Source organism: Colobus angolensis, unplaced genomic scaffold, assembly GCF_000951035.1.
Source record: "Colobus angolensis palliatus isolate OR3802 unplaced genomic scaffold, Cang.pa_1.0 Scaffold142, whole genome shotgun sequence".
Classification (NCBI taxonomy): Eukaryota; Metazoa; Chordata; class Mammalia; order Primates; family Cercopithecidae; genus Colobus; species Colobus angolensis.
The window spans coordinates 3849815-3863906 of record NW_012114511.1 but is presented as its reverse complement, the minus strand read 5'-3'; the positions used below and the strand labels follow the sequence as shown (position 1 = coordinate 3863906).

Below are 14092 nucleotides of genomic sequence, written 5' to 3'. Positions count from 1 at the left end.
TCCTTCCTTTCCTTCTTTCTCTCCCTCCCTCCTTTCTTTCTTTCTCCTTTCTTTCTGTTTTTGTTTGTTTGTTTGTTTGTTTGTTTTAATGTCTCCCTGTGTCACCCAGACTGGAGTGAAATGACACGATCATAATCACGACTCACTGCAGCCTCGACCTCCCTTGGCTCAGGTGTTTCTTCCACCTCAGCCTCCCGAGTAGCTGGTAGCTGGGACTACAGGTGCACCACCATGCCCGGCTAGTTTTTTGTAGAAATGGGGTTTTGCCATGTTGCCCAGGCTGCTCTCAAACTCCTGAACTCAAGTGATCCTCCCACTCCAGCCTTCCTAAGTGGAACTACAGGTGCTGGCTACCATTCCCAGCTAATTAAAGAAAAAGAAAAAAAAAAAATTGGCTGGGCGCAGTGGCTCACGCCTGTAATCCCAGCATGTGGGATGCCGAGGCGCATGGATCCCTTGAGTTCAGGAGTTGGAGACCAGCCTGGGCAACATGGCGAAACCCCGTCTCTCCCAAAAATACAAAAATTAGCCAGGCGTAGTGGCACATGTCTGTAATCCCAGCTACTTGGGGGAGTGGGGCGCTGAGGCGGCAGTGGAATCACCTGAGCCCGGAGAGGTCGAGGCAGCAGTAAGCTGAGACTGCACCACTGCACTCCAGCCTGGGCAACAGAGGCTAAAGATGGGGTCTCACTCTGTCGCTCAGGCTGATCTTGAACTTCTGGGTTCTAGTGATCCTCCCACCTCGGCCTCCCAAAGTGCTGGGATAACAGGTGTGAGCCACCGCCCGGCCACCCCTGACTTCTGAGAGAATTAAAAAACAAGAGAAATAAAGTGTTAAGTAACTAGTGAGGATAATATAATAATAGCTGAGAGTTAAGAGTGTGTGGGAGGATTTTTAAAAACTTTTAGAATCTGTATAATCTATAACCCATGTTACGTTAAACTTTATTTTCTTACTCCCACTGCCATTCCCCTCAGAATGTAAACTCTTCAGTTAGCTTCTTTCCCTCCCCAACCTTCCCCAACATTTCCTTCACAATTCCTCACCCAGGGGTGACTACTTAATAATACTGATCTTCCTGAAGAGATAGTCTGAAGCATTTCTCTTTTTTGAAAGAGGGCTTCCAGGACAAATTGCTTCACCTCCAAAAAAGCTCAATCTGTCATCATCCATTCATTCGTGTTTTGCTTTTGCTGTATTCCCACCACCTAGAAGAGTGACTGACACACGGTAGGCACGCCAGAACATATCTTTTGAATCAATTAATTCCTCTTAAAAATCTAAAACTGGGCTGGGCGCGGTGGCTCACGCCTGTAATCCCAGCACTTTGGGAGGGCGAGGGGAGCAGATCACAAGGTCAGGAGATCGAGACCATCCTGGCCAACATGGTGAAAACTGGTCTCTACCAAAAATATAAAAATTAGCTGGGCGTGGTGTCGCGTGCCTGGAATCTCAGCTACTGGGGAGGCTGAGGCGGGAGAATCGCTTGAATCAGGGAGTCAGAGGTTGCAGTGAGTCTAGATGGCGCCACTGCACTCCAGTCTGGCGACAAAGCGAGACACTGTCTCAAAAAAAAACCAAAAACCTAAAACTGGTCACAGGGTAGAGTAGTAGTTGACATCCTGCCACCAGCACAAGGTTTGAAAACGGCCAGAGGAGTCTCAAGTCAGGCCCAGCACAGTGGGGAGAGAAAGGGCCTGTACTTTTTTTTTTTCCTGCAAGCTCCGCCTCCCGGGTTCACGCCATCCTCCTGCCTCAGCCTCCTAAGTAGCTGGGACTACAGGCGTCCGCCACCACGCCCGGCTAATTTTTTTGATATTTTTACTAGAGACGGGGTTTCACCGTGTTAGCCAAGATGGTCTCGATCTCCTGACCTCGTGATCCGCCCGCCTCGGCCTCCCAAAAGTGCTGGGATTACAGGCGTGAGGCACCGCGCCCTGCCAACCTCAGCTACTTTTTTTCCCCTTTGTGCAGGCTAACTGGCCTAATGTTATGTGTGAACCAAACGCTTTGTAGTTGGAAACCCAAGACCCCTGTGATAAAGCGCAACACGAAATTGTTTAAGCTCTGCATATCCAAGTATATTTCAAGTTGTGAACAACGGGCGGCACCAAGCAACAAAAGTACTGACGTCCTCACTTAACAAAGCCACAAGACAAGATGGCGCCCTCCTCCAGGAGCGAGAGGGGGGAACACTTTCACGCCCGCGGGATGTGCACGGGCCCGGACCCGCCCTAGGCAACGCTGGCGTGCGCTCAGGCACCCAACGAGCGATGTCGTTAGTCTCCACCCACATTTTCCGCCTCTCTCTGCGCACATGCGCTCTAGGTTCTTAGCGGGATGCCTGTTGCGCAGGCGCAACAGGCTCCTCCTTCCGCGCAACTGACGCAAGAAGACTGTAATCCGTTCGCAATTTATCCCGTGTGACCTTGAGTCTTTCCTGTAGCTGAGGACCAGGGCTGTCCGAGGTGCCGCCTTCATGCCCCTCTTCCTCCCCTGGACTCTTTTTGAGCCCACAGCCGCCGCAGCCGGGACAGGAGGGCAGGCGTTCTCCAACCATCATGCTGCGGAGCATATTACCTGTACGCCCTGGCTCCGGGAGCCGCAGTCGAGTATCCTCTGGTCAGGCGGCGCGGGCGGCGCCTCAGCGGAAGAGCGGGCCTCTGGGCCGCAGTGATCAACCCCCGCCCCTCACCCCACGTGGTTGGAGGTTTCCAGAAGCGCTGCCGCCACCGCACCGCGCAGCTCCCGGCCGCCTGAGCGCCTGTCTGCTGCCTCGTACTGATCCATCTATCCGCCATGATAAGCGCCAGCCGAGCTGCAGCAGCCCGTCTCGTGGGAGCCGCAGCCTCCCGGGGCCCTACGGCCGCCCGCCACCAGGTGAGGAACTGTCGGACCTTCCCGAATGGGGTCACGGCCTCGGGCCTCGGTGCGGCAGGCCGCGCGCCCTTTAGGGTTTGAATTCTCCGGGATAGGTCAGGCGGGAAGGAAGGTGACGGACCTTCCATAGCTAGCGCTGCCGGCTCAAGATTTTAACGAAGGTTTTGCCTCCGGCTTGGGCCCTGCTGAGTCACACCCCTCGCGATCTAGAGTATCATCTCAAAATTACCAGGTAGTGATCCTGATGGCTCGTTCTGTGGCTGAATGGAAAGATTTGGCTTTGGGGGTGAGGGATGCAGTCTATTAGGAAAGCCGCTATTTTCAGTTTTATTTTCGGCTCCTCTACAGAATACGGAGTGTGTAAGAATCTCGTTAATAAGGTGAAGTAAAATAAGAAAGTCCTAAGTCGGAAATAAAACTCCAGTTTTTGTGCTTAGCAACATTTTCTCAAAATCGGTGGTGTAAGATTGTACTCGTTTGTTACTTAAGGAAAAAAAGCAGATCGGGGGGCGGAAAAAAGGCTATGGAGTGGTTACTTGTTTTCTAAAATTAAAGACAAATACTTTGGAGAATAGGAATTGTATATGGGCATTGAAGAAGGCTTGGAAGGAGCCTGAAGTTAAATTGTGATAAAGATCTTTTATCCTAGTGGAAAGCCACTACTTAATTTTTCTTTTTTCTTTAAAAGACTTAGTAATCCTAGTTCTCTTAAGCTAATTGCATGGCAAGGTCAGGGGAAGTGTTTTCCCCCAGGGTACATCTGGCAATGTCTGTGGATATTTTAGGTTGTCACTAACTTACTGGGGTTCTTACTGGTTTCTAGGGTGTAGAGGCCAGGGATGCTACTGTATATCCTACAATGCACAGAACAGCCCCCACAACAAAGATTTGGCCCAAAATTAATAGCGCCACGGTTGAGAAATCCTATTGTAATGTGATTCTAAGGCCATCTTTTATTTACCTTTTTTAATCTTACTTATTTGGGAAACTTTAATATTTACTGTTTTAGTAGCTTAATGTATTTTATATGCTAAATGAGCCCAAGTTTTCTTTTTTCCCTCTCAGGATACACATTGGTTGGTGACTGAGTCAGTTTTTTTCTTTTTTAGGATGGCTGGAATGGCCTTAGTCATGAGGCTTTTAGAATTGTTTCGAGGCGGGATTATGCGTAAGTATAATTTCATTTCCTTTGAGAGGGAATACATATTAAACTTCATAGCAGTGTTTTCTACCTTTGTGATTAACTATTCTTCTCTAATTTATCTGTATTAGAGATTATGTAGTATACCACTGTTAATTTTCCAATTAAATATTATCTTCCAGTGGCTTTGGTCTATCAAGATAACAATAGCTGTGACATTGTTCTAAATATCTTACAGATCAGAAGCAATCAAGGGGGCAGTTGTTGGTATTGATTTGGGTACTACCAACTCCTGCGTGGCAGTTATGGAAGGTAAACAAGCAAAGGTGAGCATGATTGGTAATTAGTATCCCATCCAGAACCTATCCAGAATTTTGTGGTCTTTTCCTTAGTTAAGGAATTTGAGAACCTGATTTGCTTTTTTTTTTTTTTTTTGGGGGGGGGAGATAGTCTCTATAGCTCAGGGTGGAGTGCAGTGGCACGATCTCTGCTCACTGTAACCTCTGCCTCCTGGGTTCACGCAGTTCTCCTGCCTTGGCCACATAGCTGGGATTACAGGCGTGAACCACCATTCCTGGCTAATTTTTTGTATTTTTAGTAGAGACAGTTTCACTGTGTTGGCCAGGCTGGTCTTGAACTCAAGTGATCCACCCGCCTTGGCCTCCCAAAATGCTGGGATTACAGGCATGAACTACTGAGCCTGACCTGAAACTACTTTTAACTAAAACAACAAAAACATGACTATAGATCAAGGCTGGCCAGGCATAATGACTCACGCCTGCAGTCCCAGCACTGTGGGAGGCCAAGGAGGGCGGATTACCTGAGGTCCTGAGTTCAAGACCAGCCTGGCCAACATGGTGAAACCTCGTCTCTACTAAAAATACAAAAAATTGGCTGGGCACAGTGGATCACAAGGTCAAGATATGCAGACGATCCTGGCCAACATGATGAAACCTGTCTCAACTAAAAATACAAAAATTAACTGGGCGTACTGACATACATCTGTAGTCCCAGCTACTCAGGAGACTGAGGCAGGAGAATCGCTTGAACCCGGGAGGCGGGGTTGCAGTGAGCCAAGATTGTGTCACTGCACTCCAGCCTGGCGACAGAGCGAGACTCCATCTCAAAAAAAAAAAAAAAAGGCCAGGCGTGGTGGCCAGCACCTGTAATCCCAGCTCCTCAGGAGACTGAGGCAGGAGAATCACTTGAACCCAGGAGGCAGAGGTTGCAGTGAGCCAAGATCACATCACTGTACTCCAGCCTGGATGACACAGAGAGGCTTTGTCTCAAAAGAAAAGACAAGACTATAGATCAGGTTTTTCATACCCAATGTTGGGACCCAATGTTACTTCCACATGGAGAATTATATCTACTTCTAAATTTTTTGGGGGATTGGCCACAGGTTTCAGGCATATAGGAAAAATGCTAAGAAGCACAAATAGGGCCAAGAGAAGGAATAATCTCGGTGCCAAACAAGTGGGATAAGAAGACCATAGACAGTTCAGGTTATTTCAGAAGAGGAGATGGGGGGAAAGAGGAAGCATGAGAGCAAAAGAGGCCATGAATGGAAGAAGCAAGAGTCAAGAATTCCAGGTGCTCTAAATCTTGCTAAAAACCCAGTAGGAATAAAAGTTCATTGTACAGAGTAAGGAGGCTTCAAAAGGAATAACCTGCTCCAATGAACAACATGCATTACTTCAGATGTGAAGCTCCACTTCTAGTCTGTCTCTGCACGTCCAACTTTGGTTCAGTTTAGAAAATGCAGCACTTTGGTGGTTACCAGAGTAACCAAACAGTGCAAGCCATTCCCACCCCTCTTAATAGTAAATTAGTATCCTATCTCTATACCACATTTAAATCCTTTTCTGGGAAGTTAGATACATACAATTATCAGCACTACAAAGGTTCGCCTATCAGCAGTCTTAAAAGCAACCCAAACAGCTTTTAAAATGTAAATCAGGGCCAGGCCTGGTGAGTCATACTTGGGACTCAACACTTTGGGAGGTCACTTGAGTGGGAGTTGAAGATCACCCTGGGCAACATAGCAAAACACTTTTGAAGACCTGGGCTACAAAAAATTAGCCAGGCACAGTGGTGTGCACCTGTGATCCCAGCTACTCTGGAGGCTAAGGTGGGAGAATCAGCTGAGCCTGGCAGGTCAAGGCTGCAGTGAGCTGTGACAGTGTCACTGTGCTCCAGCCTAGGTGACAGAGTGAGACTCTGTCTCCAAAAAAAAAAAAAAAAAAAAGCCAGGCGCGGTGCCTCACGCCTTTAATCCCAACATTTTGGGTGGCAGAGGTGAGCGGATTGCGGATTGCCTGAGGTCAGGAGTTTGAGACCAGCCTGACCAACTTGGCGAAACCCCATCTCTACTAAACGTACAAAAAAAAATTAGTTGGGCATAGTGGCAGGCACCTGTAATCCCAGCTACTCAGGAGGCTGAGGCAGGAGAGTTGAACCCAGGAGGCGGAGTTTCAGTGAGCCGAGATCGCACCACTGCACTCCAGCCTGGGTGACAAGAGCGAGACTCCATCTAAAAAAAAATAAAAGTAGTAGTAGTTTGAAAGTAAAGGACTAAAGATACGTTAAATATCTACTGTTCATTAACTATCAGCAGTAAAGCATGCCCAGTATTGTTCGTGCGCATTTGTTTCATAATTTGGGAGCTGTTTTTGTGTCTTAAATGATTGCTGCAAAGATACCAGTGATAGGCTGGGTGCAGTGGCTCACGCCTGTAATCCCAACACTTTGGGAGGCTGAGGCAGGCGGATCACCTGAGACCAGCCTGGCCAAAATGGTGAAACCCCGTCTCTACTAAAAAATAACAAAAAATTAGCTGGGCGTGGTGGTGCACGCCTATATCCCAGCTACTAGGGAGTCTGAGACAGGAGAATCGCTGGAACCCAGGATGCAGAGGTTGCAGTGAGCCAAGATTGTGCCATTGTACTCCAGGAGCCTTAGTGACAGAGTGAGACTCTGTCTCAAAAAAGATACCAGTGATAACTACAAATTTATTCTCTATCACATTTTGGGAGTTTAGGTGCTGGAGAATGCCGAAGGTGCCAGAACCACCCCTTCAGTTGTGGCCTTTACAGCAGATGGTGAGCGACTTGTCGGAATGCCAGCCAAGCGACAGGCTGTCACCAACCCAAACAATACATTTTATGCGACCAAACGTCTTATTGGCCGGCGATATGATGATCCTGAAGTACAGAAAGACATGTGAGTAGTAGCAAAAGCGCAGTTACCTGCCAGGGCTACACAGAAGAGCCTCAGCATGTTGATTAGGATTCCTGGAGCACCTTACCCTAGTCGTTTTACTTATTGTCCCTAGGGGAAATCTATACCACTGCCAAAAGGGTAATTTCTTTAAAAAACTCATTTTTGGCCGGGTGCAGTGGCTCATGCCTGTAATCCTAGAGGCCAAGGTGGGCAGATCACTTGGGATCAGGAGTTCAAGACCAACCTGGCCAACATGGTGAAACCCTGTCTCTACTAAAAAATTAGCTGGGCATGATGGTGGGTGCCTGTAATCCCAGCTACTCAGGAGGCTGAGACGGGAGAATCGCATGAACCCAGGAGTGGTTGCAGTGAGCTGAGATCACTGCCACTGCACTCCAGCCTGGGCTGCTCAAAAAAAAATTCATTTTTGTCTTTACACATTAGGTCTTGCTATGTATTGACATGATACATGAAAATTTGCAAAGCATTCCTAAACCACATAGTTCAGTGTTGAATACATACCGCAGAAATGGCATAGGTTCTATCATGTGTTGATCCAGTACAGAAAAAAACTTGATTTTTCTTTTTTTCTACCCCCGCCCCGCAAAAATAGAGACACGTCTCCCTATGTTGCCCAAGTTGGTGTTGAAATTCTGGACTCAACTGACCCTCCCACCCCAGCCTCCCTAAGTATTGGAATTACAGGCGTGAGCCACCATGCTCAGCCTGCTTTTTTCTAAAATAGACATACTAGAGGCTAGATGGGGTGGCTCACACCTGTAATCCTAACACTTTGGGAGGCTGAGGTGAGCTCGGGAGTTTGAGACTTGGGGAAAAGCCACCTCTGCAAAAAATACAAAAACGAGCTGAGCTCGGTGGTGCGTGCCTGTAGTCCCAGCTATTAGTGAGGCTCAAGCGTTGGGGGACGGCAGTTCCAGTGAGCCAAGATCGTGCCATTGCACTCCAGTCTGAGTAATAGCATGAAACCCTGTCTCAAAAAAAAAAAAAGTACTAGAAGCATAGGTAGAGGTTCCTGTTGTATACAAAATTTTTCAGGCCTGGAGTAGTGGCTCATGTCTAATCCTAGCACTTTAGGAGGCAGAGGCAGAAGGACTGTTTGAGGCTAAGAGTTTAAGACCATCTAGGCCAATGAGGCAAGACAGTGTGTGTGTGTCTTTTTATGTGTAAATACTTAAAAATGTAAACAGCTTTATTGAGCTTGAGTAGAATATGAGTTCTGTATGCGTGGAGTCGCAGGGACTTCTGGGACTGGCTTCTTTCACTTAGCTTGTTTTCAAGGTTCATCCATGTTGCAGCATGTGTCAGTACTGCATTCTGTTTTATGGCCAAATAATACTATACTGTATGGACATACAGCACATTTTGTTTATCCATTTGTCAAGTGATGGACATTTGAGCTGTTTCTGCTTTTTGGCTATTAGAAATAATGCTGCCTTAAACGTTTGTGTACAAGTTTTTGTGTGGACATAAATGTTTCCATTTCTCTTAAATAGTAGAATTGCTGGATCATACAGTAACGGTTTCATCGTCAAATTATTGTAAAGTGGCTGCAAAAATCTTCTGCCTGGGGTGCTAAGTGAAAAATGTTGAGGTTTCATTGTGATATTTTTATATGTTAATGATTGCTTTCTTTTTATTTATTTACTTCATTTCATTTTGCCTTATAATCCTCATAAACCACGTTAGTGATTGCTTTCTGAAAAATTTCACAAACTGTCATAATTATTGGCCATGAATGAGTCTTTTGGGGTGGAAGATGGATGTTCATGGTGTGTGGTAATTTTGTCATATGAGGTTGTTCAGGCTAGTTTTCTCTAATAGAATTCTTGTTCTTACAGTAAAAATGTTCCCTTTAAAATTGTCCGTGCCTCCAATGGTGATGCCTGGGTTGAGGCTCATGGGAAGCTGTATTCTCCAAGTCAAATTGGAGCATTTGTGTTGATGAAGATGAAAGAGACTGCAGGTGAGTTGACTGGGTTTAGTTCACATCTGGGAAAGTTCTAAGAACAGAATGATTCCTGTGAGATCACTAGCTCCCTGTGCCCCAGCATCCTGTAGATGAATCTGTGGTCCCTTTTGTATAGAAAACCTAGGAATGGCAAAACTGTTACACTTCATGCTTTCCCTGCAGATTGAATTTATCTTCAAATCTCACTAATGGTGTCTGGCTTGTTTCTTTTTTTCCAGTAGGGGGTATGTTCTATCTGTATTGAAAGCCACAAGACTACACATTAAGCTTTTGTCCCTGTTAGGTATAAATTAGAACTTCTTATTTGAAGTGGCTGTTAGAAGTCTAAAGGTCATTTTTAGTTTAGTGAACCTTCACTAAAATGTTGAAAGACTGATCCTAGGGGTTTTGGTTTTTGGGTTTTTTTGTTTTTTTTTTTTTTTAGACGGAGTTTTGCTTTTGTTGTCCAGGCTGGAGTGCAGTGGCGCGAACTCGGCTCACCGAAGCCTCCACCTCCTGGGTTCAAGCAATTCTCCTGCCTTCCACCTGGCGTAGCTGGGATTACAGGCATGTGCCATCATGCCTAGCCACTTTTGTATTTTTAGTAAAGAGATGGGGTTTCTTCATGTTGGTCAGGCTGGTCTCGAACTCCCGACGGATCAGGTGATTCATCCACCTCAGCCTCCCAAAGTGCTGGGGTTACAGGCCCGGCTGGCCAGTCTTGGGTTTGTTGGGTTTTTGTTATGTTTTTTTTGAGACAGAGTCTCGCTCTGTTGCCCAAGCTAGAGTGCAGTGGCGCGATCTTGACCTTGTCTTATTGCAACCTCCGCCTCCCGGGTTCAAGTAATTCTTCTGCCTCAGCCTCCCGAGTAGCTGAGATTACAGGCATGCGCCACCACGCCCGGCTAATTTTGTATTTTTAGTAGAGAAGTATTGGTCAGGCTGGTCTCAAACTCTCAACCTCAGGTGATCGCCCGCCTCAGCCTCCCAAAATGCTGGGATTACAAATGTGAGCCACCGTGCCCGGCCCGATCTTGGGTTTTTAACCAGTATATTTACTTGGGGTGTTTTCCTGCAAAGACATATTAGATCACTTGTCAAAAGACTGATGAATATTGTCTGTGGCTCCAAAAGGATGACACAGGTTGTTGGGCTGTGTTAATAATTCTGTTCTGACAGAATCCCATGATGGAATTTCATTCTTTTCCAGAAAATTACTTGGGGCACTCAGCAAAAAATGCTGTGATCACAGTCCCAGCTTATTTCAATGACTCGCAGAGACAGGTAAGGTCGATTAGCATTCTTATTCACAAAAAGTAACGTGCCTGGGATGGAAGGGTACAAAAATGCTTTTCTCTTTGTTTTCTGTAGGCCACTAAAGATGCTGGCCAGATATCTGGACTGAATGTGCTTCGGGTGATTAATGAGCCCACAGCTGCTGCTCTTGCCTATGGTCTAGACAAATCAGAAGACAAAGTGTAAGTTGATGCAATAAATTTCTCACCTGGATGTGTGAAACTAAATTGTCACTTGATTTCTTAGTGATTGAGCCTTTTACTTAAATAGTGCTTTTACTGATTTTAAGTCTGTATGGTCTTTTTTTTTTTATTATTTCAAAACCATTCCTTTGTTTTCTTTTGGGCCATGGTAATTTGACTAGTATATACCTCAGGGAAAAGCTTAGATTATCTGTATTTGGTTATTGAAATTTATATTCTGGTGATAGGTTTTGTTCCTTAAGGATTTCTTTCTTTCTTTCACAAATCATTTACAGCATTGCTGTATATGATTTAGGTGGTGGAACTTTTGATATTTCTATCCTGGAAATTCAGAAAGGAGTATTCGAGGTGAAATCCACAAATGGGGACACTTTCTTAGGTGGGGAAGACTTTGACCAGGCCTTGCTACGGCACATTGTGAAGGAGTTCAAGAGAGAGGTGAGTTACCAATGTGGTTAATATGTAGATGTTGGGATATTGAGAATTTGTTTGTTCAGATTGCTCTTTGCTTTGTTTACGAGTTCAGTTCAACCCCCTTATTCTAGACACAGATACTCTTTTCAGAATATTTTTTCCCCACACACTAAGGGTAATAAAAAGTAATCATCTTGTATTAAAGGTTATGATTCCATTTTGTGTTGTTCCACCTTATTACTGCAGTTTAAATTTATTACCTCATTAATGTTGGTGTTCAATGTCTTCACTTTATAGACCGGGGTTGATTTGACTAAAGACAACATGGCACTTCAGAGGGTACGGGAAGCTGCTGAAAAGGCTAAATGTGAACTCTCCTCATCTGTGCAGGTGAGACACGAACAATTTGAGCGGTCTCGATGGGTATTTTCAGCCGGAGTTTATTTAAATAGTATTTTCTAATTGGCCTAATGTCAGTTGAGTTTTTTTCGTTTGTTTCTTCAATTTTCTGGTTTCTAGAGACCTTTGTCGTGAGCACAGGAGCAGTAAGGTGTTTAGTTTCTTTATGAGCTGAAATTTTTTTAGCCACCCAAATCAGGTACATATACTGGAGCTTAATAATATATGAATGATGCTGGGTATACTTGTTGGCCTTTCAGTTAAACACATTTATTTTAAAGCCTGCTCTGGCAGTGTTTAAAACTAGAATTACTAGCTTGGAGAAACTGCTGTCTTAACTGACAGTATTAAATAACCTGTCCTTGTGAATTGGAGAGTCTCTGTGTGTCTTTTTTTTTTTTTTTTTTTTTGAGATGGAGTTTTGCTTCTATTGCCCAGGCTGGAGTGCAATGGTGCGGCGATCTCGGCTCAGCACAATCTCTGCCTCCTGGGTTCAAGTGATTTCTCCTGCCTCAGCCTCCCGAGTAGCTGGGATTACAGGTGTGCACCACCATGCCTGGCTAATTTTTGTATTTTTAGTATAGACAGGGTTTTGCCATGTTGGCCAGGTTGGTCCTTGGACTCCTGACCTCAGGTGATTCACCTGCCTCGGCCTCCCAAAGTGCTGGGATTACGGGCGTGAGCCACTGAGCCCGGCTAATTGTCTCTCACTTAATAAATAATTTGAAAAATTACCTGGTCACAGTCTACACAGCTGTAGTCCCAGCCACTCCAGAGGCTAAGGTGAGAGGATTGTTTGAGCCCAGGAGGTTGAGGCTGCAGTGAGCCATGATCACACCGTTTCATTCCAGCCTGGGTGACAGATGAGACCCTGTCTCAAAAAATGACAATAATTTGAATCTCCAGTCTAGAAAATGAGCTGAAGCTTGTTCAGGTTTCCGTCTGTGAGCATCAGATTTACTCAGTCTCTTTGTCAGCTTGATTAGCTCCAGTTCTGAGAGGTGAAACTTCACTTAACCACCAAGAGTAGAATTGTAGGCCGGGCGCGGTGGCTCAAGCCTGTAATCCCAACACTTTGGGAGGCCGAGACGGGCGGATCACGAGGTCAGGAGATCGAGACCATCCTGGCTAACCCGGTGAAACCCCGTCTCTACTAAAAAAATACAAAAAAAACTAGCCGGGCGACGTGGCGGGCGCCTGTAGTCCCAGCTACTTGGGAGGCTGAGGCAGGAGAATGGTGTAAACCCAGGAGGCGGAGCTTGCAGTGAGCTGAGATCCGGCCACTGCACTCCAGACTGGGCGGCAGAGCGAGACTCCGTCTCAAAAAAAAAAAAAAAAAGAGTAGAATTGTATAAACCATGTTAGAGATCTGTGTTAGAGACCCATGAAGACAGAAAGCAGCAGATCTATTTCCGGTGTCTTGTGTGACTGTAGGAAGAGCAGAGCTGTGACACCTTTATTTTGATCACCCACAAGGGAAGAGGTATTTATGATGATTGTCATTGTGTTGGTAAAGTGGTTGTTGCTAATGAACCTTCAGTCAAACCTGGATTTTGTTTTTTTAAGTGGCTGTGAGGAATGACATAGTTATACACACGCATCCATGGTCTTGCTGATGTTACTTTGCCCCTGCTATCATGGAGTGGCAGAACATTGCAACGTTGGTTAGGGTTGAAGTTGAAATACGTGGCACTGCCAGAAGATAGTTTGTAATTCTTCCCAGGGATTTGATATTTGGGGTAGGGGATGCGAGGTGTTGGAAGAGATTGGTTGGTTTTAATTAGTGTGGCTGCATCCTATTGATAGACATTTTGATTGTTTTCTAGCGTTTATTATAGTAAGATGTATTGAGCATCCTTATACATTCAGTTTTGCATAGGTGATTTTAAATCTATAGAATAAATTCTTAGCATTTATTACCCTCATGCAGATTATATTGTGTTTTGGAAAGATGGACATTAATTAGAACAGATTAGTAAACGTTAAACTAGAAGTGATACAAAGTAAATGTTAAGGGTGGTTCTGCAGGCATTCTGCTGGGGTTCGAGTCCCCATTGTGTGGCTTGTTAATTGGTGATCTTGGATGAATTAACATTACTGTTACTTTTCTACAAAATAAGGATAATAGTGGTACTTTACTCCTCCCCTAAGAGTTCTGAGCATTACCAAGTTCATAAATATTACACGGTTAGGAAAACATAGGAAATTGTGAATACTCTTATATGTAAGTTACTATTAATGTAACAAGTGGTAAAAAGGCAATTATATTTATAATTTAAGAAGGGGCCATACTTTGGGTGGCCAGGGCCAGGAATATCACTTGAGCTCAGGAGTTGGGGACCAGCCTGGGCAAAATAGTGAGAACCCCCATCCCTACAAAACTAGCTGGGCGTGGTGCACTACACCACAGGTGCATGCCTGTAGTCCCAGCTACTCAGGAGACTGAGGCACAAGAATCCTTTGAGCCCAAGTGTTTGAGGCTGCAGTGAGCTGTGATTGTGCCACTGCACCCCAACCTCGGCAACGGAGCAGGTCTCTTAAAAATAATCTAAGAAGGGGCCAGGCGC

At 45.4% G+C, this 14092-nt stretch overlaps 1 protein-coding gene across 1 annotated transcript in view; it reads left to right on the top strand.

The window, feature by feature from the left end:
• Positions 1-2078: 2078 nt before the first annotated feature.
• The window catches only part of HSPA9 (heat shock 70kDa protein 9 (mortalin)), a 34170-nt gene continuing 22156 nt past the window's right edge, over positions 2079-14092 (top strand). Inside the window, exons 1-9 of the mRNA XM_011935365.1 lie at positions 2079-2881; positions 3991-4049; positions 4261-4348; positions 7063-7244; positions 9104-9228; positions 10424-10497; positions 10585-10691; positions 10988-11150; positions 11424-11516. Coding sequence (XP_011790755.1) covers positions 2801-2881; positions 3991-4049; positions 4261-4348; positions 7063-7244; positions 9104-9228; positions 10424-10497; positions 10585-10691; positions 10988-11150; positions 11424-11516 — 972 coding nt within the window. The 5' untranslated portion in view covers positions 2079-2800. The remainder of the gene's footprint in view (positions 2882-3990; positions 4050-4260; positions 4349-7062; positions 7245-9103; positions 9229-10423; positions 10498-10584; positions 10692-10987; positions 11151-11423; positions 11517-14092) is intronic.